This window comes from Paramisgurnus dabryanus, chromosome 17 (genome assembly GCF_030506205.2).
Source record: "Paramisgurnus dabryanus chromosome 17, PD_genome_1.1, whole genome shotgun sequence".
Taxonomy (NCBI): domain Eukaryota; kingdom Metazoa; phylum Chordata; class Actinopteri; order Cypriniformes; family Cobitidae; genus Paramisgurnus; species Paramisgurnus dabryanus.
Window position 1 is genome coordinate 22,691,728 of NC_133353.1, and position 23,675 is coordinate 22,715,402.

Here is a 23,675-nt window from a genome sequence, read left to right on the forward strand (position 1 = left end):
GCTTATGGTAGAGAAATGAACATTCAATTTACAGGCAGTAGCTCTGGTGGACATTCCATGCAACATCTGTGGCATTGTGCTGACGGATAAAACTGCACATTTTAGAGTGGCCTTTAGTTGTGGCCAGCCTAAGGCACACCTGTGCAATAATCATGCTGTCTAATCAGCATCTTGATAGGCCATATCATACCTGTGAGGTGGACGGATTATCTCGGAAAAGAAGTGCTGACTAACACCGATTTAGGCAGATTTGTAAACAATATTTGAGAGAAATAAATCTTTTGTGTACATAGAGAATGTCTTTGATCTTTAAGTTTAGCTTATGAAAAATTGATTTATAATTTTGTCCAATGCATATTTTTTGTCCATCACACATTCAGCAACGTGCAGCTAATCACGTTATGTACATATACGCTTGCGATTGTTATTGTATGTATGCTTTAAGGTTGCTGTCCTATAGGATTTACATTCACCTCTCAAACGATTCAGAAGCGTTCACCTCCATGACTCCACCAAGTTAAGGGAAGTTACTTGACAGGTCGGAAGTATATTTTGTATTTGTATAATAAGGCAAATCTCCTCCAGGGGGCGCGTAAAGTTTCGGACAGCCGAATCTTGGGAGCTCTTTCGTAGATATTTGAAAAATATTGGCAGTATTTTAAATATTATTATTAATATTATTTGCAATGCATATTCAATTCAGAAATGTATTTTGGGAAGTAATTGTATACTTCTCTTTTAATGTAACACTAAGTTTTTTGCAATATATGAGACAACTACAGATCTGAATGTTTTATCATTTTATGCTCTGACAAAAAATCTAACAATGTTATGAAAATCACTGTTACTTTTTCCACAAGTTTAGGAAGAAGTAAAATGGAAGCATGTTAAAAACAAATAAATTAAGTTGAAAAACACACTCATACTAGACATATTTTGTCCTGCCATGGCACAGCTCCTGCTGTGGACATAAAGTAGTCCTTAAGTACATTTCGCAGGTTTTTGGCATGATGACTGGCATTACGCATTCTTGCTCCTTTCCAAGGCTGCAGTGCTCCGAGTCTCTCCCTTCTCCACTCTCCTGCTACAAATTCTTTGTCTGCAGTTTCCCAATCTGCCAGTCCTGATGGGAGATATGCCTCAGACCCACGCTGTCCTAGATAATTGTGGAGGCACACAGCTGCCATAGTTACTTTGATGACTTTGTCTGGAGATAAAAATATTGTAGATCGAAACACTCGCCACTGGTTGGCAAGGATGCCAAAAGCATTATCTACAACCCTTCGTGCCCGTGAAAGGCGGTAGTTGAAAATTTGCTGGTCAAACTCTGGCTGTTTGTGTGGAAAAGGTTTTATCAGATCTGGGCGGAGGGGGCAAGCCTCATCCCCCAAAAACACAAAGGGAAATTGCACATTTGAATTAGGCAGTGACTCTGCGGGTGGGACATTCAGCAGCTCATTATCTAACACCCTTTTAATGACGGCGTTATCAAACAGACCTGCATCAGAAGCTCTGCCCTGAGTACCCACATTCACATAAATGAAATTGCAGTTGGCATCAACAGCTGCCATCATGAGGACAGAAAATCTGCATTTATAGTTCCTACATGTACTTCCACTGTATGCTGGTGGCTGGAAACAAATGTGTTTTCCATCCAGAGAACCCAAGCATTGAGGAAACTGCCATTTTTCTTGAAAGCCTTTGGCAATCTGCCTCCACTCTTCCTCAGTCCTGGGTGTCTGCAAAAAGAGTAAAGTAATTCTAAAAGGTATCCACTATTAATCTTTACATAAAAACACATTTATATTTTAGCCTTCTCTCATTATTTTACACAGTATTTAAATGTTTTTGTAACACTTAAACATCTGAATGACAGTACACACACTAAACATATTATGACTGTGTATCCACCTTATTTTTGATTTAAAAGTGTCCGCCGTAATCTTTGAGCCTCTTTATGTAAAACTTAAGCTGAGCCACTAAAGCTATGGTAGTCATATTGCAAGGGACACTTGTTAATGTTTAATATAAAATCCAGGAAGACCGGCATAATTTGTGCAGTAAATCTCCACAAAACATTTGTTTTGACCATAATCCAAGAGTTGAATAAAACAAAAACAATACTGAATAAATGTAATAGTTTTATATGTTTATTATGGTTTGTTCAAGTAACTCACAATGTATTGAATAAGAAATGAAGCTTGATGTGTCGCCATAAAAACTCAATTAAAAGTCGCAGATAATTTTTTTTGCCTCTGTGCTTTTATAGTTGCACATTAAAGACCTGTCACCCCCCCCCCCCAAGCAACAACACTAAATAATTTAATCTACCTTTATATTATGTATCAGGCCACTTCTTCATTTCATCCTCCCACAGGGTATACATGGCAGGTGTAGTAAATATTTACCATAACTGTTTAAATCATGTTTTATGCGTGCTCCCACGACACTGTTTTCTACCGGCCGGCTATTGAAACGGAAGTCTCGCACAAAAAAGGGTAATGTGTCACATCACTTTCTGAGTTTGAAAATAAGGTGGTGGATAGACAGCACAAAAAGTGACAGTTTTTGTTAAACATTTATAAAATCATTATGCATTTGTTAAAGAACATGTAGAATTGTGTGTAGTCTATACATTTGTATACATTTCGGTACATAGATCAAACCAATAGATTTTACAACATCGGTGTTTGTAATTATACAAAACTGTACCTTCAGATAGTCATCTTTGAGAACATGATGTAGAACATCACAAGTCTCTATAACAATCATGGAAACAGTGCTGGCCCCTATCCTGAATTGGAAACTCAGGGATTTGTAGGTTTCACCTTTAAAAAGAAAATAACAATGATCCACATAAACGTACTTTGAAAATGGAAAATAAATGTTCTTAGGGCAGCCCCAAACCATACAAGCGTCTTACCAGTTGCCAGGAAACGCAGTGTTACAGCGAGCCTGTCCTTTACACTGACTGCTAGCCTTAATTTGGTGTTCCGTCGTGAAATGTGAGGCTCAACTTTTTCCAAGAGATCATTGAAGTCCTCCTGTGTCATTTTGAACATCCTCCTGAACCCTTCTTCGTCCTCTATCTGTTATCATTATAGCACAATGAGAGTAGCGGTTTATTAAGTTAACGTTAGAGAAGACAGAATTAAACCTTTCTCTGCACATACAACAGTAGCGGTTTATTTTGATGTTAAAACTCTAATCACCGGCTTTGTTGGTTGTCTGAAAGATAACGGAGAGGTCATTGTAGTGGTGTTATGTACAACATTGAGCAAGTTGGTCACTTTTATTTATACACTGATAGCTTTACCTAGTCTACAGTTAGCTTAATTTAACAACGTTTACAGACCTTTATCTCCCTTTGTAAAGTGCAACGTCCACGTTGTTTCTCCATCCAGGACCTCACCCATATTCTACGCGTTTTTCTTCGTTTTTTGCTCTTTTCTGCGCAAATTACACTACAAATAAGTAACGCAAGTCTGTTGACGTCCATGTTTGTTTTGGTTAAGGTCTCGCGCAGTTGGCTTATCGCGAGATTCGGCCGTAGACGGCAAAAGTGGGCAGTACCTCGCAAGAGGTGCTTAAGGGCGGGTATGAGGTGTGTCCTGGCTCTGGGCTGGTCCTGCTGAGATAGGGTCCTGTCAACCCCCCTTTGTAGCTCCCGCCCACATTTTGAGGCCTCCAGGTGGCAGTTATACAATTCTCAATTTTATAGAAAATTCAGTCTGTGCTTATGCTTTTCTGTTTGATATTAGCCAAATATGTCCAACCTCAATTTCTAGTACCACCCCAAAGTATTAACACTGTAGATAGATTTAACGCTCACTAGGATTTAAACCTAAAATTTTAGAAATGCTTAACCCTTTAGAACCTAAGGCAAAATTAGGTTGTTTGCATGGATTATTTTTTTTACTGTGAACTTCTAGCAGAATGTGCCATCAAGTGCAGATGAGGTTGGAAGAATGTGTCGTCTTATTAATGGCCAGCATGTTTCAGTGAACTATCCCTTTTTATGATAAAACCAGTCTGTAATTGCACCTTTTTGAACAGCAGGGTGCGCTGTTCGCATGCAGCCGAGAACATTAATCAGACGCGCACGCTTTCGGACGGGCCGCGGGCACGAGCAAAGTGGAATGCTAGTTCACGCGCTTGCTGTTGCGAAGGGGTATAGCGTCGGGAACGAGCGCGCAGCAGACAGACTGACCAGAGACAGACGTCACGAATCTGCAGAGATGCTGTACGAAACGGGCTAGGATAAAGACATTTACAAACCACGCCGCCGTTTATTCTTATGTCAGAGCAAAAGACACCTTACCTCGTCTTCATGGATCAACGTATCGCGTATTTATAAAATTTGACGTCCTCAACATGATTTTGAAGCTTTATTTGTGAGATTTAATAACAACACCCGGCGCTGTAAGGATCGGGATTGAGGTGAGAAACATGGATACAAACGCACGACTAAATGAAATGCCGTTAGTTGCGCCTGTACTCATAATAATGCTGATTAATGTTTGGGAACTGCTTTAGTTTTTCAAGGTCGTTTACAATTGACATTTTAGGAAAAACTAAGTGTGTGTCTGTGAATGGGTTGTGTGTGTTGACTGTTGCAACGCAACACATCGAGCAGCGCGTATCACATTTCAGCACAGTGGGCCGCTGCCATTTAACCAGATCACTCTTAAACAGACCGTACATTAATATTTACCAGGTTTTAAAAGATCTGATGTATTTATTATTATTAGCTTTAAATCAATTAGCTCTTTAAATCATTCATATATAAACCATTGCAAAAGATTACATATTTTTGAGTAGGCCTACCATATTTTTTAAGCAACAGTACATGCCAAATGTATTTTAGTGCCACTATTATAATTTCTTGAAATTAGTAGGTCAGAGTCAGCGGATCAATGACAGCTGTCAATAACTGTAAGCTCTTTAAAGGCAGGTGAGGTTTTTATCTATTTTTACGTTAAAGGAGAACGGTGTGCAGGACTATTGAAAATCCCGAAAGATGGTTAGGAAGCGACGATATCATCAAAATATACACTGTCTCTTAAGTGTTATGTTCATTTTCATTGTCAGCCACCCGTGTGGATACGTTGTTTACGGTTTATGGACTAACTATGCATTTACTGGTATTATTATGTAGCATTATTCAATTTTTGATGTTTCTTCTTTTATGTTGTTATTTACTTGGTGGAGGTATCGAACATCTCTGTGGCTTTACTGTCCATTTCTAGTAGGCTGATATAGATAGAGTAAGAGATTTCCCTTGAAAGCCAACTAATGCCTTGAACTCGATTAACTGTCATGTCAAAGATTTTGTATCCATATTATCCAATAAATGTTTGTATCCATGAGTGATTGTGAGCATTGGACAGCTGCAAGCGACAGGCCTGACAGCTGCACCTCAGTCAACCAACAAATCAGACAGCCTGCCTAATTTCTTTCAATTTTTTGGGGTTGCTCTTTATACTGAATGCTGTCACAGATAAAGGGAGGGGTCTAAAGGTATTTAATGCATTCTGACTTTAAATATAGGCAAAGTGTCAAAAAGCAAAAGAGTATTTCAGTGCCTAATGCACTTTGCCAGGGTTTGTACAAATATGAGAACGTTTTTTAAAACGTGAGAGATTCACCGGGAACAATCTTGCTTTGTTTCTTTTATGGCCAATTTTAATGCAGGAAGTACAGTGGAAGTCCGTATATGGGCACTTCACCAGGAATAGGACAAAATCAACTTTACCAAAGAAGTGTGTTTTTGTTATTGAGAAAAATGTAAGCTTGTACAGTTTTCCATTGAACCCAGCATTATAAAAACAATGGATATAGTTTGTTTTTCCGGGGTAGCAGTGGAGATGTGCAAGTGTGTTTGTTTAAAGTAGGGATGTGTGCATCCCTAGTTTGTTGGCAATCATCATTTAAGTGCATATAATGTATATGACGTGAACATCATAAGTTATCCAGACATAGTGGGATAATGTGTTTTGCTTGCTCGTGACTTGATCCGCCTCGCGGTACGCTTCCAGGAGCTCGGGTTTATTCGGGTAGTAGCTGTGGAGCTGATCTGTCTTTTATAAATCTGATAAAACTAAAGACTCTTCAGAGATATGAAGGATGCAATACAACTCTATAGGTACTTCAGATTAACATGTGACCTTTAATGTCAATACAACGGGTAAAATATGATGCTGTTTTTCACATTTTTAGCAGGCACCCTAAGGCCCCAATGCCTGACTCAGACCCACGTCACCGGTGTTAGAGGACAAGCTCGAAGCAGACCACAGAAGACAGGATGAGCACAGTGCTGGAGCAGACAGACATCTTGTCCACTGGCATTGTGGTAAAGGAACGATGGAAAGTAGTAAGTATGCAGTTCTGGTTTTATTTTATCTGCTAAAAAGACCAGCTCTGACCATACATTTTCCTGTTGATCCAGGCTGGTTTATGTTGCTTCTATTTTGGTCGAAGTTAAGCTAATCTCTTTGGCAAATATTGCTTTTTAAATTACCCAACTACTTAGACATTGACATGGGTAGCTGTCAATTAAAGGATTTATGCCTGTGCAAAAGCAAAGACATAGATTTACTTACTTGATAACCTACATAATGTGCATACTGAGCACTGAAGTTTGTATGTGTCTGTGTGACTGTGTTTAGTCACTGTGTACTTAATAGTGTCAGGTTGTGACTCACTCCTCACATGCCTCTCGTAGTGCGGCGTGTAGTACACTCAGTAGTTCATTGCTTCCTGTGACGACACAGAATGTATAATCCCATCTCTCTAGAGAAAGCCAGATCGTGTCTGTACATTGAGATCTGAGGCTACTGTTGTGAGCCAGTGGTGCAAAGGGAGATGTGATGCAAGAAGAATAAATTTAAAATGTAAAAAAATATGTAAGGGTTAATAAGACAAATAATATGCTGTGATGGTACAGTAGTATACTCATACATGTCATAAATTTGAACATTTTAAAGCTTAAAGGTGCCAAAGAATGCATTGAAGTAATGTGTTCAATTGTTCTTTGATGCCTACATAGAAGGTATGTGGCTTTATTAGGTGCAAAAATTATCAAGGCTTACATAAGAAGGAGGGATCAATCATGTTTGAGGCGTACGATATGTCATTACCATGTACAGAATCTTTTTATTCATCTATAGGTAAATACAGTTTACATGTTATGGCACATTTAAAGTGATGCTCCAGCCAAATATCAAAATTGCCCCATGATTTACTCACCCTCAACCAATTTGAGATCCATTTGTCCATCATCTTTCAGACAAACACATTTGTAGTTATTTTATTAGGTAAGTTATTTGAAGGATGAATTAACTTTTTGGAGTTTAAAGTCAGAAGTTGTTCCTTGATCCATGTTTTCTACCTTGGAAGAACAAGCTTGGAAGCTTCTAAGCTTGGAAGAACAAGAACATTTACTAAAATATCTCCAAATGTGCTCGTCTGAAAGATGATGGATATGTGTATCTCGGATTGTGGGGTAATTTTGATATCTGGCTGAAGTATCCCATTTGTTTCGAACCACAGAGTGTTCGATGTTCACATTTAGTGAAAATATGAGTGGTGGTTTCTTATTGCCAGGTTGGTTGCTAGTGGTTTTTGGCAAGTTACTTTACTGTTGTTTCTGTGTTCTGGTTGGGTTTCTAGGCAGATGCTAAAAAATGATATTCTGATCCCGAAATATCCATAGGGCCTCTCAGAGCTCTAGACTAATTTTGCACTGGTTGCACTGGTGCACCCAAATTTAGGTGCACCCAAATTTTTAACTGCATCGTATTTAACACTGCAGTTTCACAAGCGCCCATAGTAGTTAAATGTCTAAAATATTTTTTAAAGATACAGTATATAGACTAATAAACTAAACAATTATAGTTCCCTGTTGCAAAGTCATGCACTGGTCTTGTTTGATAACCCGCATCCGCAGTGATTAAACGAACACCCGGCCCGTAATCCGATATTAGCATCAATTTATTCCATTTAACATAAATCCGTGACCCAGCCACACCGCAAATCGTGCAGAAATTGCCCTTTTTTATTGCATAGTACCCCACCGTTTGGTTTAGTTTGGGTCGGGTCAGTTTACTTTTGGGAGCTTTTCCATTGGGTGCATTACATAGTACCTGACATTTTTTTTAGTACAACCTTGGTTGGGGTTCCGAGCGATTCGAGCTGATACCAAACGTGACGCGAAAACACAGTAGATAACTGATTGGTCTGAGAGAATCGTCACTACCAGCATCATCGCTATAATGTAAAGATTTGCTTTACCTTAGTGCTAGCTTGCGCTGTCTCGAGCAAACATGGTGTCATCTGTGCCCTGCTATAGGTTCCCAAACTCCCTTATAGTTATGAAAAACATCCACAGGTTGAGAAATCTTGCTGGAGTATCATGAATTACGTATGATGCTATCGAAATCTAAGCCAGTCTTGTTGTATGTCTGGACAGAGAAGTGCACTCAGTACTCTAAATAGAAAGAAGTAATATATACATTTAAAGATTTTTACTTTCAAATACGAAGTAATATCGTTCACGGTCTTCCCTGTTGACTTGATAAGGTACGAGTAAATGTCCAAGTAAGACACCTCTGGCCACTGAGTAGGGTTATTACACCAATTTGACGCTGGGAGAATGAAGGGACATGTTTTTAAATTTACCAAATTAAGTTTGTGGATGTATCTTTTACGCTCTATGGCCCTATATCAGGGTCGGCTCCCGGCTGTGTACGGACGTTGCTTTGTGCTGCTATTTTGTATAGAAGTCTATGGAAGGTCTATTTCAGTTGTCATCAACCCTGTTCCTGGAGGGCTACCATCGTGCAGACTTCAGTTCCAACCCAGCTCCAACACACCTGTCTGTAATTATCAAGACACCCTGAACACCTTGATTAGCTGCTTCGCTGTGTTTGAGTGGGGTTGAAGCTAAAATCTGCAGGACGGTAGCCCTCCAGGAGCAGGGTTGGAGACACCTGGTCTAGTTTATTTCCCCTAAAAAGGGGCGATGACGAAATTGCTACGGTGGCCGCCACCGGACAAACATGTCATCGTTGAAGACAACTTAGTAAAAAAGTTTGGGCTTCTCTAGAAACATGGCGGCACTACATGGCGGCTTCCATGTAAGGGGACCCTCTGTGTATGTAGATAAAATGTCTCATTCTAAGGCAATAAACACATAACTGTTCATTATGAAAGGTCTTTATACACCCCTGATAATTTAGTTTTGTATATTATTTTGCATTTCTGTCAAGAGATCCTTCTAAAAATTACACACTGCACCTTTAAGTTCCCGGATGTGCTGGTAGTACATATCTGCAGCTATATCCACTCTGTTTATCTGACGGGCCTAGGCTACTCACCTCTCTCTCTCTCTCTCTGTCTGTCTGACTGCAGCACACACATTTTTAAACATGCACACACGTACAGGAATAACTGGACCACAATCAATCAGAGGAAGGGGACAAGGGGTCCACTCTTCACTATCTCTGATTGGTTTAGACCACGATATGGTCCTAATGTGCGTCTGCTGTTGAACCACAGGGAGATTTTCAGAGTCATGAAGACTCTTTTCCCTCGAATTGCTGGTCGCACTGGTGCAACTTCAGATTTTTTTAAGTCGCACCATTGAAAAATTAGGTCGCATGTGGAACCAAATTGGTCACACTCTAGAGCCTTGCTTCTTTTTTTCCAAATGGATTATCTACCAGTTGAAAATGATATAGTTAAAGTTGCAGAGTTTAATGCTTGGGGTTGGAATTTTAAAGTCTGAGTTTGTTTAATCTTAACGCCAGCATATATGGCTATATTCATAGTAAAAACTGGTTAATCCATACACAAGTTAATCAATTCACACAATTGGAGAGCAGCAATTTACATAAACAGCATGTTTTTTGGCTTGTGGGAGAACATGCAGACCCCACACAGATATAATAATAATAATAATAATTTGTTTTAGCGCTTTTCTACAGCACTCAAAGCGCTTTACATATGAAAAGGGGATTTTCCTCAACCACCACCAATGTGCAGCATCCACCTGGATGATGCGACGGTGGCCATATTGCAGCATAACGCCCAGCACACACCAGCTTATTAGTGGAGAGGAGACAGAGTGAGATAGCCAATTAGTATGAGGGGATGATTAGTAGGCCAGCGGGTATGAAGGGCAACCTGACCTAGCCAGGGTTAAAACCAAGGAGCTTCTTGCTGTGAGGCAACTGTGCTGCCCATCTGAGCAGTTTACCAATGATATTATCAAGCACTACTGCTTAGCCAAAAAGATCAAAGAAAACTAAAATTATCATTTTCTTAATCCTGTTTTTGCTTTTCTCGTCAGCTGAAAAAAATAGGTGGTGGTGGGTTTGGGGAGATCTACGAGGCTCTGGACCTAATGACCCAGTGCAGCGTAGCTCTGAAAGCAGAGTCAGCCCAGCAGCCTAAACAAGTTCTGAAGATGGAGGTGGCAGTGCTAAAAAAACTTCAAGGTAAGTTGTAATTTACTAATTACAAATCTACATACTTTATATAAGTACAGATCAAGACATACCTGAGCCCTCAAAGAGGAAATTTTAAGCTTAAGCTACAGAAGAGCAGTTCTGCTGTGCTTCACAGAATTCACAGAATTGATTTTAAGCTTGCAATCAAACTCTGTGTTCTCTTGTTCTGGGCAAATGATCAACAAATCAATTAGAGTCCAACAATGACACCATCATTATCCTGTTTCCCTTTACAATCTTTCTCCATTATAACCTCTCCACTCTGCTTATGAAAAAAATCAATGTACATTGACTGTAATGTGGCTGTGTGCTAGAACAGAGGGGCTTTTATCTCTTCCTGAGGGAAAAGACTTTTGGAGGTAACTGGAGATCTCTCTCTGCTCCACACCCTCTTATCTCAGAAGAGATGTAAACAAAACAGAACCCTACTAGCAGTGACATTCACATGATGTGACATGACATCTTTCTTTTGATTTAGGGACATCTTTCTTTGCTACTGTATTACTTCAGATTTTTAGCAGAAGCACTGTATATGATAATATATAGTATTTTGCAGACACTATGTAGTAAGATTAAGTGGTATTTTGTCTCATTTCAGGAAAAAATCACGTTTGTCGATTTGTTGGATGTGGCCGCAATGATCGCTTTAATTACGTTGTCATGGAACTTCAGGTAATTGACAGTTTATACTGTTTATGCATTTGATTTTTCTTTTACGTCATCATATAAGAGTGGATTTGTAATAATTTATTGCTCTAAATATTTATGTTTAATTTACTGTGTGACTGGAATTTAGATAACATGCATACAATTTAAGCAATTCCTTTAAAGGATTACTCCACTTTCATAAAAAAAAATCCTGATCATTTACTCACCCCTTGTCATCCAACAGGTTTATGTCTTTCTTTCTTCAGTAAAACAGAAATTAAGTTTTTTGAATAAAACATTCCAGGATTTTTCTCCATATAGTGGACTTTAGTGGACCTCATTGGTTTGAAGTTTTAATGCAGTTTTAACATAGCTTAAAGGTGACATAGAATGATTGAACGGGGTATTTATCCTTGTTCTGTGATGTGACATGTAGACAAAAATTTTTTGTTTGGGTCTGTAATGCCTTAGAACCTTCCTAAAAACCTCTCTCAGATAGCTCTATTAGGGTGGGGGATTTTAAACAAGTGGTTTTGCACCTATTTGGCTCCCCCTACTGGCTTAACTTGCAATCTCATTACTGATTGGCTGACTTTGCTGCCACTCAAAAAAATTTGCCAATTATTTTAAAGTGGAGGGGCAGTTAGATGCCTTTGATGTCATAAGCATCAGTTTTTCAGATTGGGCCGTTTTCTGGCTGACATTTCTAAAAGAGGAATTTCTATGAGACTGAGATGTTTAGCATGTCTAGCACTTTTTGTATGTTTGTGAATGCGGGTAGACTACCATTATTCAACAAAGACAAGGTAAAAATGTTTTTTCATTCTCTGTCCCCTTTAATGAGGCATAAGGGTCTTATCTAGTGAAACGATCGTCATTTTCGCAAGAAAAAAATTGCCCAAAAAATAAATAATTTTTCACTTCAACGTCTTGTCTTGGACTAGCCTTGTGGTGCACCAGCGCAACCTTACGTATTACATAATTTCACATACGTCATGCAGGACGAGATGTTGTGGTAAAAAATGTATTCTTTTTTGGGCAGAAATAACGATTGTTTCACTAGATAAGATCCTTATGCCTTGGTTGGGGACATATCATGATAATCTGACTTTTTCAATGTTTGAGTGCTAAAACTGGGTCCCCAGTGCTTCTATCAACCTAGAAAATGTGAAAAGGAACAACCCAGTAACTTGGTTTTGGTAAACCATTCTCTGCAAGCATGTGAAAAAATAGCTAATTGAAATGCGGCTCCTCTTGTAATGTCGGAAGGGGATAATACTGCCCATTACTCTGCACTATCCAACCACGGCACTGCCATTTAGTGCAGAGATCACCTCAAGGATCCTTAAAAGGACACACCCAAAAACTGTACATTTTTGCTCACACCTACAAAGTGGCAATTTTAACATGCTATAATAAATTATCTATATGATATTTTGAGCTAGAACTTCACATATGTACTCTGGGGACATCAAAGATTTATTTGACATTTTAAAAAAAGTCTTGTGAAATGTCCACTTTAAAGCCCTTTGAAACTGCATTGAAACCGATAACCGTTTAGGTCCTTTGTAAATCCACTATATGGGAAAAAATTTGTAACTTTCTCTTAAAAAAAAAAACTTTATTTATTTTCGACTAAACAAAGACAGACATAAACATCTTGGATAGCATGGGGGTGAGTAAATTAACAGAATTTTTAATAATAAGTGGAATATTTATTTAAAGGAAAACACCACCGTTTTTCAATATTTTACTATGTTCTTACCTCAACTTGGAAGAATTAATACATACCTTACAAATACAAATTTAGAAGCCACCAAACACTTCCATGTTTTCCCTATTTAAAGACTGTTACATGAGTAGTTACAGTAGTATGGTGGCACAAAATAAAACGTGGTGATTTTTTAAGCAGAAAAAACTTAAAACTATATTGTATGGCGGAAGAGCACCTTGGCGAAGTTGAAGTGCTGCAAACGTGCTTATAAAACCCGGAAGTATCGCACTAGGGCAAACAGCTGTATGTTCTAAGTTTTGAGAATCGCTCTGCATCTGATCTCTATCAAAAGTCCTTTACAAAAAATTTAATTATCTCAGTTATATTTGATAGGTGATAAAAAGAGAACTGATATGAAACAGTTTTTTTTTTTTTTTTGAAAGCAGAGGGTCTGTTCTTTCATTTAATATATTGTATGTTTATATATTTAAAGAAGAGCATTTTCTGGGAGGCATTAAACTTTTGTGAAAATCATGAAAAATACTGGCGGGGAAAGAGTTAAGGAGCATAACACACTGTGAAAGGAACCGCAAGATACATTTTTATGTTATCATAAACACACCACCCCAGTGGAACTATTGTTACCATCATTAATTGACAAGACCTTAATTTGCTATCACAAATTTTAAACTAAATATTTATAGATGATATTAAAAAGTTTGAAAACATGCATAAACACTCTACTATGTATAAGAACCATTAATAATTCATATAGAAATAGGATCCTAAATTTAGTAACACTATGAATTTGATGACTTCAGACTTTGTAGCAATGATGCATTTATTTATGACTTTCCATTAAACTTGTCTATGAGTCAAATGTTGGGCCCTTAATGGTTTGCTTGTGGTGCAGGGTCGTAATTTAGCAGACCTGAGGAGAAGTATGAACCGCGGCACTTTTACAGTGAGCAGTACTCTCAGACTGGGTTTGCAGATGCTGGAGGCTATTGAGAGCATCCACTCAGTTGGCTTTTTACATCGTGACATAAAACCGGTGAGAAATGCTAGTTGAAACTCTTTTTCAGTTAAAACTCATGTGTAACAATCTATGTTGTATATTTAATAGTAGTTGTTCCTTGAATCACAGAACTTCTTGTGCTTGTCTACTTTGTTTTTAGTCCAACTTTGCCATGGGCCGATTTCCTAGCACATGTCGGACTTGCTACATGTTAGACTTTGGTTTGGCACGGCAATTTACTAACTCTTGCCAAGAAGTCAGACCGGTCAGTAGCAACATTGCTTTATTATACTACTTTTTTAACTTTGTATGTATTTTTGTGTGTTTTTATTTATCTGGAGTGTGCCTGATTTTATAAATGCATCCTATTAATATATTTGCTCTCTTAGCCCCGCCCAGTTGCTGGTTTTAGGGGTACAGTACGCTACGCCTCAATGAATGCTCATAAGAACAAGGTAAAAAGAATCACTTTTGTAAGTCAAACCCTCAAGAATGATCAAGATAAATCCTGTCTTCTGATACATTTTGGTCTGTCTGTCACAGGAAATGGGAAGACATGATGATTTGTGGTCTTTGTTCTACATGTTGGTGGAGTTTTTGGTCGGGCAACTACCTTGGAGGAAGATAAAAGACAAGGTGCTGATCAGGCTAGATTACAAAATGCTATGATTAGCTTTTTACTGCCTGTTGGGAAATTATGGTAACATTTATATTTATTTATTTAGGAGCAAGTGGGGAAGTTAAAAGAGACGTACGATCATCGCCTCATGCTGAAGCATCTGCCCCCAGACTTTAGCGTATTTCTGGACCACATCAGCAATCTGGACTATTTTACCAAACCAGACTATCAGGTAAAAGTTCAGCAGATTTCTATGGAAGATGTAACAGTTTGTGGTCAAGCTGATTTGATTACTACCAATCTTTTTACTCCAGCTATTGAGGACCGTTTTTGAGAAGAGCATGAGAACCTATAACGTAGTGGAGAATGACCCTTATGACTGGGAAAGGATAAGCTCAGACAGCCCAATGACAATCAACACCGCAGCAAACACACCACAGCACCACACACGCCTCACGCCAGCTCAGATGGGGTAAGTCAATGTGATTGCTCATCTTTAAGTTCATTGGACACACATTTTGCGATTTTTGATAGTTGTAGTATCAAAATGAAAACCGCTCTGGTTTTTCTGGTTTTTGCAGCATTGTGAATGCCTCTTTGGTGCCTGGAGATCTGAAGGAGAACACAGATGAAGGTCTCCAGCACGAGCAGCTCAGTGATGGAGACAATGCCCGCCCTGAGCAATTACCCGGATCTCCTAACCTTCCACTCAGAAACCAGGAAACCGATGTCTGGGAGGACCTGGACCGTAACCGCAACCGAATCTGTCCTGTAGTCTGGAAGGTAGCATAATGTGTACAGTCTGCTTTGTCATTAACAGACACCTCTGTCTGTAGCATTTGGGTTTTATATTCTGTTGTCCTTCCCTTATAGATGGCAACAGAGGAGGAACATAGTAACCAAGGCATTCAGAGCCCCCATGCAGGGCCTAGCATTGGTTCTCCAGTGCGAGTCCGATCAGAAGTGGTGCCCTCAGATAGAGAGACTCCTCTTTTGAGGAAACTGCGCAATATTCACAGTTTTGAGCTGGAAAAGAGGTTAACTTTGGAGCCCAAACCCAATACTGAGCGTTTTGTTGAGGCATGGTAGGTCCCTTGCACATTTATTGCATTATTCCAAGATTGCATTTCCTTGGTTTATCTTGATATCATAATGATTTCTGTCTACTGAATAGTGTGTATAAGATTGTCTTTGAATCTGTTTTCAAACTCATTTTGTGTGCAGCTCTGGTAAGCAGCTACCTGGTCCAGTGAAGGAAGGAGAAGGTAATGGTGTCTCTGGCTTGGCCAATGGAAGTCATGCTGAGCATGTTTGGCACTATGACGAGGAATTCCGCTCTGGTGGTGGCTCACTCAAGCCTGCTTCCCCGATCTCTTTTGAGCTGGGTGATGGTGCTGCTAACAGCGGCTTTGTCGCTCTTAACCTGAGCTCAGGACTACAAGACGTTGAGTTACATGATTGGGTGATGGTGGAGAAGGGCTCTGAACTGCAGGACTTCAGAGATGTGGCACGAAGTAGCCCTTGCCGGGAGGCCAAGCTCACTAGTAGTCCATCAGGTGATTGTGAAGAGGAACCAGATGTTTTACAGCCAATGGATGAATCACCAGACAAAGAGTCCACTCCTAGTCTAGTACAAGAAGGCATTGCCACTTACACCACCCAGAGCCTTCTAAGAATGGAGCGGTTGGAGCTGAGTGTTGTCCCTGCTACAGGTGTTACCCCCACCAGCCCTGCTGAGGCACTGGCTGAAGGAGCACTTACACAGGTAATTACACATCAAATAAATAGTATTACTGTTATTGCAACTTCTACAACTTGGCCTTTTTCTTTTTTTGAACCGTTCCCCAGTGTACAGATTTGTCACCAAAAGTGCCTCCTATCAGTTTTATTTAATGATTAAAAGGTAAATGAATATGAATTTCCATATTGTTTTCCATAAAGTAGTCACCATATTTGGGCAGGTGATCCCCAGACCAGTTTCTCGCATTAAACAATAATATGGATTTGATGTTGAAAATGTTGTCATTACAATGTAATGACCAGCATATTTGATTGTGACATTGCCAAATAGGAACCAAGGCTGTACCATGGCAATGTTTAAACCTTTTGAAAACAAAATTAGTGCGTATGTTAATGGTAACAGAGGTACAATGCCAACAAGTTTGTTAATTGGGCTTATACTTTCAGGCCATTTTTCAGCCCATCGGAAATTGTTTGGATATATTTCTTTCATTCTTTGCATCATGTACAGTAAAGCTTTGTCCATTCATGGCTTTTTAATAGTGGCTTTTAGTTATCTTTAACTACCTTAGTAGTTGATATTTTCTTCAACTACTAAAATCCATTGATAGATATAAGATATAATATAAGGTTATATAATGCCCCATGGCTTTGAATTACATTTTTATTCATGTATTTTTTACAGTGAAGTTTTTAGGTTTTTTATTTAACAAAATCCCTCCTGTATTTGTTTCTTTGTTCTGGGTGACATAAAGCTAACCCTTCTTCTGCCGAACCAGCCTGATCTCACTGGAATTTGTAACTATTGTCTGAGGTGGCTAGTTTTGACTAATTCAAACATGTGACCGGTACAAAAATGTATGATTCAAAAAATGTATGAAATCCCCACCCATAACCCCACCTCATAACAGTGTCATTGAGGCAGAAGTACATTTTACAAAAATATATGAATGAGATCATACAAATTTATATAAATTTGCTATCTTGTAAAATAGTTATGAATTGCCATGAGATTGTGTTGACATGCGGATGGCAGAAACATAAAGGCTGTTAATTTTTCAGTAACAGTTGCAGCCGGTGTCTGATTTTTCGAGGGCGCAGGATGCAAATCTTGTTAAAACATGTACAGTATTTTCCGAACTATAAGTCGCTCCGAAGTATAAGTCGCATCAGTCAAATAATGTGTCATGAAGAGGAAAAAACATATATAAGTTGCACTGGACTATAAGTAAATTATTTCACAAAATCCAAGCCCAAGAACAGACATTTAATTTGAAAAGGCTCGTTATTCAACTAAACAATAGCACAGAGAACAGGCTGAATAGGTGTCCGTACATGTTAAGGTAACACATTAAGGGCCAGATTTACTAAACAGGGCAAATTAGCGCATGAGCGCAATTCCAAAAATGCGCTGATGGGAGTGGTGATATCTGCGGGTTATTTACTAAAAAAGCGCTAATTAAATAACACAGGCGCAACAGCTGATTTCCATAATGACCAACCAATCTACTAAGAGCAGCGCAAATTAGCGCATGGTTGCAAATAAGCAGAGATGATGCTCCTGCAGGTGCATGTGATATACAGGCCGATAAATAAAGGCAGAGAGACGCGTGAACTTATCTGGTAAAATGATCCTGGAAATCCTCTCCCTTCTACCATGCAGTCTCTGATTTCTGCGATGTCTCCTCCTAGCAACAACAATTGCAGCCATTTCGAGCGCAAAATGATTTAAGACATGCTTTTTTTCGGCGTTAAATAGTCGCGCAAATGCCATACATAACACATGCGCAAACATTAGTAAATCGCGTTGCGTGAATCATTTAAATAGTCTCCTCCCAAAATGTTTGCGTCTGAAAGGGAAACTCCTAGAAATGCATATGCAATCAGGTCAGTCGCAAAAAGAACTAGACCACACCTTTTCAGCGCTAATGATCCACTGCGCGTCTTTAGTAAATTCCGACATCGCTATTTACCGCCAAAATGATGGTTTACGCTGGCGCAAGCGCTTAGTAAATCTGGCCCTAAGGGTTATTCAGCTAACATAAACAATAGCAGAATATTGTCCCTGCTCGATAAAACTCACGTATGTCCAAAACGGTTACTTTTCAGGAAGTGAAAAAAACAGTGTATTTCAAAAGCAGTTGAATGTAGCGTTGTCATACTTGGTACGGCATCTTTACATGTAACCATATTCCTGCCAGTGTAAAGATATAATCCACATTTGACCAAAATTGAGTTTAAATGGACATACGTGCTTATTTTACAGTAACGGTGGTCGATACGCGTTCTACCGATCATTAATTGGAATGGCCAAGTCGCATTTCATATTGACAGATTAATACGCTCAGTTTATTAAATAGCCTACGTCTTATGCCTAGCGTACACCAAAGGATTTTCACAGTCCCAGACTAAAGACCGTCAGTCTTTAGGAATCTAACTGGAGTCTCGGCGCACTCCCGTCGTCTCGATCGTTAACTGTGAGGTGATAATCTGTAGTCGGCGACCCGATTTATGCCAGTCTTTCTTTAGTCTTTCATATCAAACATGTTTGATATTATCGCAAGTCCCAGCGTAGTCTCATGACGTAAAACAATCAACAACCAATAAATGCGTTCTCCGGAAACAGGAAGCCATCAGTCACAACAAAGAAACATGTCGATGGACGTGGAAACACAACGAGCGCTAGTAGGCGAAAATGGACCGTGCATAAAGAGGAGCGCCTTGTCTAGCGGTGGGCAGAGCAGCCGTGTCTTTTTGATGTAAACTGCCATTCATACCACGACAGAGTGGAAAAAGAAAAAAAGTGGAGCGATATTGCCTGTTTGTGTTAACATGCTAACTCTATTGAATGGCAGTTTACTCTATTGAATGGCATAACGTGCTAATGTTTTCTGGTATGTGCTTACATTCTTCACACCGCAAGCGTGAGCAACGCGTAAGCGGCGCGTGTTTTTTTCGGGGCCCATGTTAACAAGTTAGAGCAGCACGTACACCGCACGCGTCCGGTCATACATGTGACACCATAAATGTCATAAATGTCCCAGTCGGCATTTCAACGTTGATTCAACGTTGATTCAACGTCAGGTACCAACGTTGAATCAACGTTGGATTACCTTTCGGTTTTGCAAAAAATTTCAACGTTGAAATCACGACGTTGTTTCAACGTCACACTTTCAACATAGGTGAATTATGGTTGATATCATGACGCAATTTCAACCTTCTATTTCCTTGTTGTTTTTAACACTAAATATAGATTTTTACTTTACACTGCAATACTCACTAAATTATTTACTGTAAACGTGTCATTTTTAGTGCAATTATCATATGAATCCAACTTGCTACGCATAACTTACAGTACAACCCCATTCATAAAACTAAACACTTAAGGAAGGTAAAGTTTAAATGTGGACAAATAAAATGGCAGGTGCCTACCCTTTCCAAATAAACATGAAAGCAGCTGTTAAAAATATTTTTTTATGGATAAAACACATTCTTTCAAACAGTTAGGTTTCCAGTTAGTAGTGCAGAAGTGGAATTTTCTAAATATATAATAAAATCATAAAATATGAAACAAAATCATGTTTAAAAGTCATTTTATTAATCTGAATAGAAAAACTTTATTCAAGAAAAACTGCAAATATGAATTTTGTTGTTGGTTTAGTTGACAGTCTTCTTATGGCCACCACCACCCATCTATTCTGGCTCATGCTGTACTTAATATGATGACAGCATCTAAGGAGGGAAAAAAACACAAGATATTTAATTTTCAAAAAATGCTGCATTTTAGCCCATGTACAAAAACATCTTGTTATTGCACATCAGGGCAAGATGCGTTTTCTTTGATAGTCTGACTTGAAACATTGCATAGCCATCTGATGAAAGAACAAAGCTGTTGTGTTTATGAAGATGACAATGAGGTTCAATTAATATCATCTACAGTGCATTCAGAAATCATACACCTTTCACTTTCAATTTTATGTTGTTGCATGATACTGTAATTGTTTAGATATTTTTACAAAGTAAAAACAGAATTTTAGAAACTTTTGCAAATGTATGAAAAAAGAAAACATCATATTTACATTATACATATTCAGACCCTTTGCAACAACTGAGGTTGCTGAGATGTTTCTACACCTTAAATCGTCCTGATGAACACAAAGATTTTTTAAGGAATGTCTGCAACCAAACTGACCAGAAGCACCATTGACTTACATAGTAGGATAAAGAATACTATGGTAGTGAATGGTGCTTCTGATCGATGTGGTTACAAATGAATCCAATACTGAATGCTTAAGTGATATTAACTTTATATTTTCAACACCCCTAAAAGAGATGCTTAACAAAGCAAACACTGACAGGTTGCTTTACGTGTGGGTCAAACAGCCTTTTGTGTAGTCCCTTACCAATGAAATCGAAGATGGACTTCAGAACTTCTGGATTGTCTGTGTAAGCCTTTAAACTCGCCCAGACCAGCAAGGCATCTTGTTAGCAGACATCCCGACCTGATCAAAAACTTTTGATTAGGAGATGTTATAATCCTATTTTTAATATATGTTTTACAAACTTACCACAGGTGATCTGGCAAAGCGACTTACGAAACAGCATCTTCCCAAATCTCCTCTTCAGGCTCATCTTAGCGATCATTGCATTTGATAAAGTTTGGAAAAAGAAAAACAAATTTCATTAGTATAGAAATATAAATGTAATCTTTTGGTTAGAAATACAGAAAACTGTGGCCCAAGTACAACTTTTAAAGAAATTAAGAATGTTTACATTTTTTGTCATAACACTATTCATTACCTTTTAAGAAGGAATGATTTGGGGATCTGGAAAGACACACTACTTCACCTCTCTGTATTTTATCACACGTCTTCAAATTGCATGTTGATCTGCCTACAATTTAAAACACATAAAATAAAAACAAGTCATAGCCCCTTTTAAAAAGAAAACATAAATTGTGAAATACAAAACACTGCATCTTAATTATTAGGATTAGTAGAATTTGATTTGGTTACAAAACAAATATTAAATGCATTGTAAGGTTTTAGGGGAAACGTTTCACAAAAAAGAAATGGTAAATTACGGATTTCTATTACAACATGGTATCTTGGTGGTGCATTACCAGGGTAGGTGGTAGCTCATTGACAATTAAAAAAAATTATGATTAAAGCCATAATACATAAAGATAAGAACAAATCAATGCTGTCATGTACACCACCACAAAGACCCATTTTTTTCTGTCAATATGAAGCCTCTATAAAACTTGCATCAACATCCACTCTGAACACTGGATTAACTTTTGTCTCTGTATACTGAAAACAAAGTGTTTGAAATATGTAGGCCTACATACTGTAGAAGGAATAGTGGCATAGAAAATAAATTAATTGCTGTGCTGAAAAGTAACCATTGTATCCTAAATTAGTTTCTTATATTTTCCTAATGACAATGATAAACCAGTCTTGAGAAACAAGTAGCAGGTGTTTTTAAAAAGCCACTCTCAATTCTCACCTGTGAAGTTTCTTGTGTTTGTGTGTCATTCTGTTTCTGACCTGACAACCCTTGCTGTCTGTTTCTTGTTCAATCTTGACAAAATATAAAAAAGAAAAATTAGTGCAATATTGGTAGAGAATTCTATAATGACTTTTATCAGAACATGAATACATACACTTGCATACTGCATTTAAGTAAATACTGTAGAATAGCAGGGTTAACACAACATTACCTGATCCAGATGTAGTGGCTGTTGATGCATGAAAATCTCAGTCAGCATTGACAAGATCATCATCACTATTCTAATTTGAAGGGCTCTGATAACGAAGACATTACAAAAGAGTTATAAAAATATACTAAAAACAAGAGCATTTGTCTAGATAACCATTATTTTCTATTTCCATTAAAACTTGCTAACTATTCAACAAGTAAGCAAAATTACACCGTTACAATGTATTTCAATTCAAATAGAACATGCAAACTTACACGACATGATATTTTCGTACAAAGGAGTTAACTTAAGTGTTTCAAGCCGCTTAAAATCATGGATACTGCGCGAATGACCGCAGGTGCGATCATAAGCGTAACATGTAATTGACTGATTGCCATGGAAACATGAGGGTCACGTCGACTATCTTGTCCCTTTTAATTTTATAACTGCATTTATACACATTACCCTGTCGAGAAAACCTCAGCATGATTAATATTGGATTCGACGCCCATGTTATCATGTCATCAATAAGTTTGGATTAATGTCATTAACACGAACTGCTAAACGTATCCGTTATTGCGAATTCGTGACCATAAAACACCAACATCTCATCTAAGTTTTAACACTTTATCAGTAATAGTAATTTGAGAAACTAAGCAGCTAACACTGACCGCACCGCACTCGAGCTGCTCCTCCTTACAAAAGGCTGATAGGTGTCTGTGGCGCCTGTAAGACCTCTCGGATACAAGTTACGCTGACTGAACTACGAAATCAACACTTTTTCACCGAAGTTGTCCAAAAAGCCCTTACATTTATAACTAGTTGCTTTTCTGAAGCAAAAACAACCAAGTGGTTAAGTTGATAAAAACACACCTCATATTAATTTATTAATATTCATAATAACGAAATCCAATTTCGGCGGGAACATCCCGTGGTAGTAAATTAACTACTATAACGAATACATTCGCAACTAACAGAAAAAAACCCGATTTGGCGTCGTGCTTTTTTGTCATACCACTTTGTATATGTGAATAAAATAACGTTATACGTTTACATTGACTTATATTTCCTTACCTCTTCTTTCTCTGAAGCATTTTCTCGTGTGATACGCAAGATCTCGCAGACAGCCGTTAAAACAGTCCAGTATCGTGTAATCTCGCGAGATTACCTCGCTACCTGTATATTCAATTATTTGTTACATTTTTTTTATAATTTCATCAATATTATAAAATGAGTTTTTACATTTTTTTCTGAATGATTCACATATTATAAAACATTATTTTATTGTCTCTCTGCAACCATTTACTTCACTGTTGTTTCAACGTTGTTTCAACGTTGAATCAACGTTGAACAAACAACTGACGTTATTTCAACCAAATTTCAACGTTGATTTTTAAGCATTTTATTAACCTTTTTCAACCGTTTACCATTCACCGTTGTTTCAACGTTGTTTCAACGTTGAACAAACAACTGACCTAATTTCAACCAAATTTCAACGTTGAAGGTCGGTCATATGCCCGCTGGGGTGTGTTTCAAACAGTCATGACTTTGAGCAATGTAAAAGAAAGCAATGAAATATTTAAAAACACCAGAAGACTGCGCTGTCATTCACTCTCTGCCCAGCAAATGAGTCCTCATAATACTGTTCAGAGAAACAGATAACGTACATCAATACATCTAAATCTTATGCTTAAACTGTTGACGGGAAACACGATCGACTGCTT

The 23,675-nt window shown here is 38.2% G+C and overlaps 1 protein-coding gene and 1 long non-coding RNA gene across 4 annotated transcripts in view; one reads left to right on the forward strand and one right to left on the reverse strand.

Moving 5' to 3' along the window:
* Positions 1-4,149: 4,149 nt before the first annotated feature.
* ttbk2a (tau tubulin kinase 2a) overlaps positions 4,150-23,675 on the forward strand; it is a 28,966-nt gene continuing 9,440 nt past the window's right edge. For 2 of the 3 annotated variants that reach the window (XM_065288634.2, XM_065288636.2), the window contains exons 1-13: positions 4,150-4,440; positions 6,220-6,373; positions 10,352-10,499; positions 11,110-11,183; positions 13,787-13,927; positions 14,052-14,156; positions 14,281-14,346; positions 14,435-14,527; positions 14,617-14,742; positions 14,825-14,982; positions 15,092-15,293; positions 15,384-15,595; positions 15,735-16,275. In XM_065288634.2, the coding sequence (XP_065144706.1) occupies positions 6,305-6,373; positions 10,352-10,499; positions 11,110-11,183; positions 13,787-13,927; positions 14,052-14,156; positions 14,281-14,346; positions 14,435-14,527; positions 14,617-14,742; positions 14,825-14,982; positions 15,092-15,293; positions 15,384-15,595; positions 15,735-16,275 (1,935 nt within the window). In that variant the 5' untranslated portion in view covers positions 4,150-4,440; positions 6,220-6,304. Of the gene's footprint in view, positions 4,441-5,894; positions 6,146-6,219; positions 6,374-10,351; positions 10,500-11,109; positions 11,184-13,786; positions 13,928-14,051; positions 14,157-14,280; positions 14,347-14,434; positions 14,528-14,616; positions 14,743-14,824; positions 14,983-15,091; positions 15,294-15,383; positions 15,596-15,734; positions 16,276-23,675 lie in introns of those variants that run through there. The other variant, XM_065288635.2, reaches the window with a different exon arrangement.
* LOC135778173 (uncharacterized) lies at positions 19,827-22,013 on the reverse strand. The gene is made up of 6 exons (XR_010544422.1): positions 21,973-22,013; positions 21,759-21,832; positions 21,051-21,143; positions 20,819-20,882; positions 20,654-20,752; positions 19,827-19,982 (listed from the first exon to the last, which is right to left on the reverse strand). It is a non-coding gene; the product is annotated as an uncharacterized lncRNA (long non-coding RNA).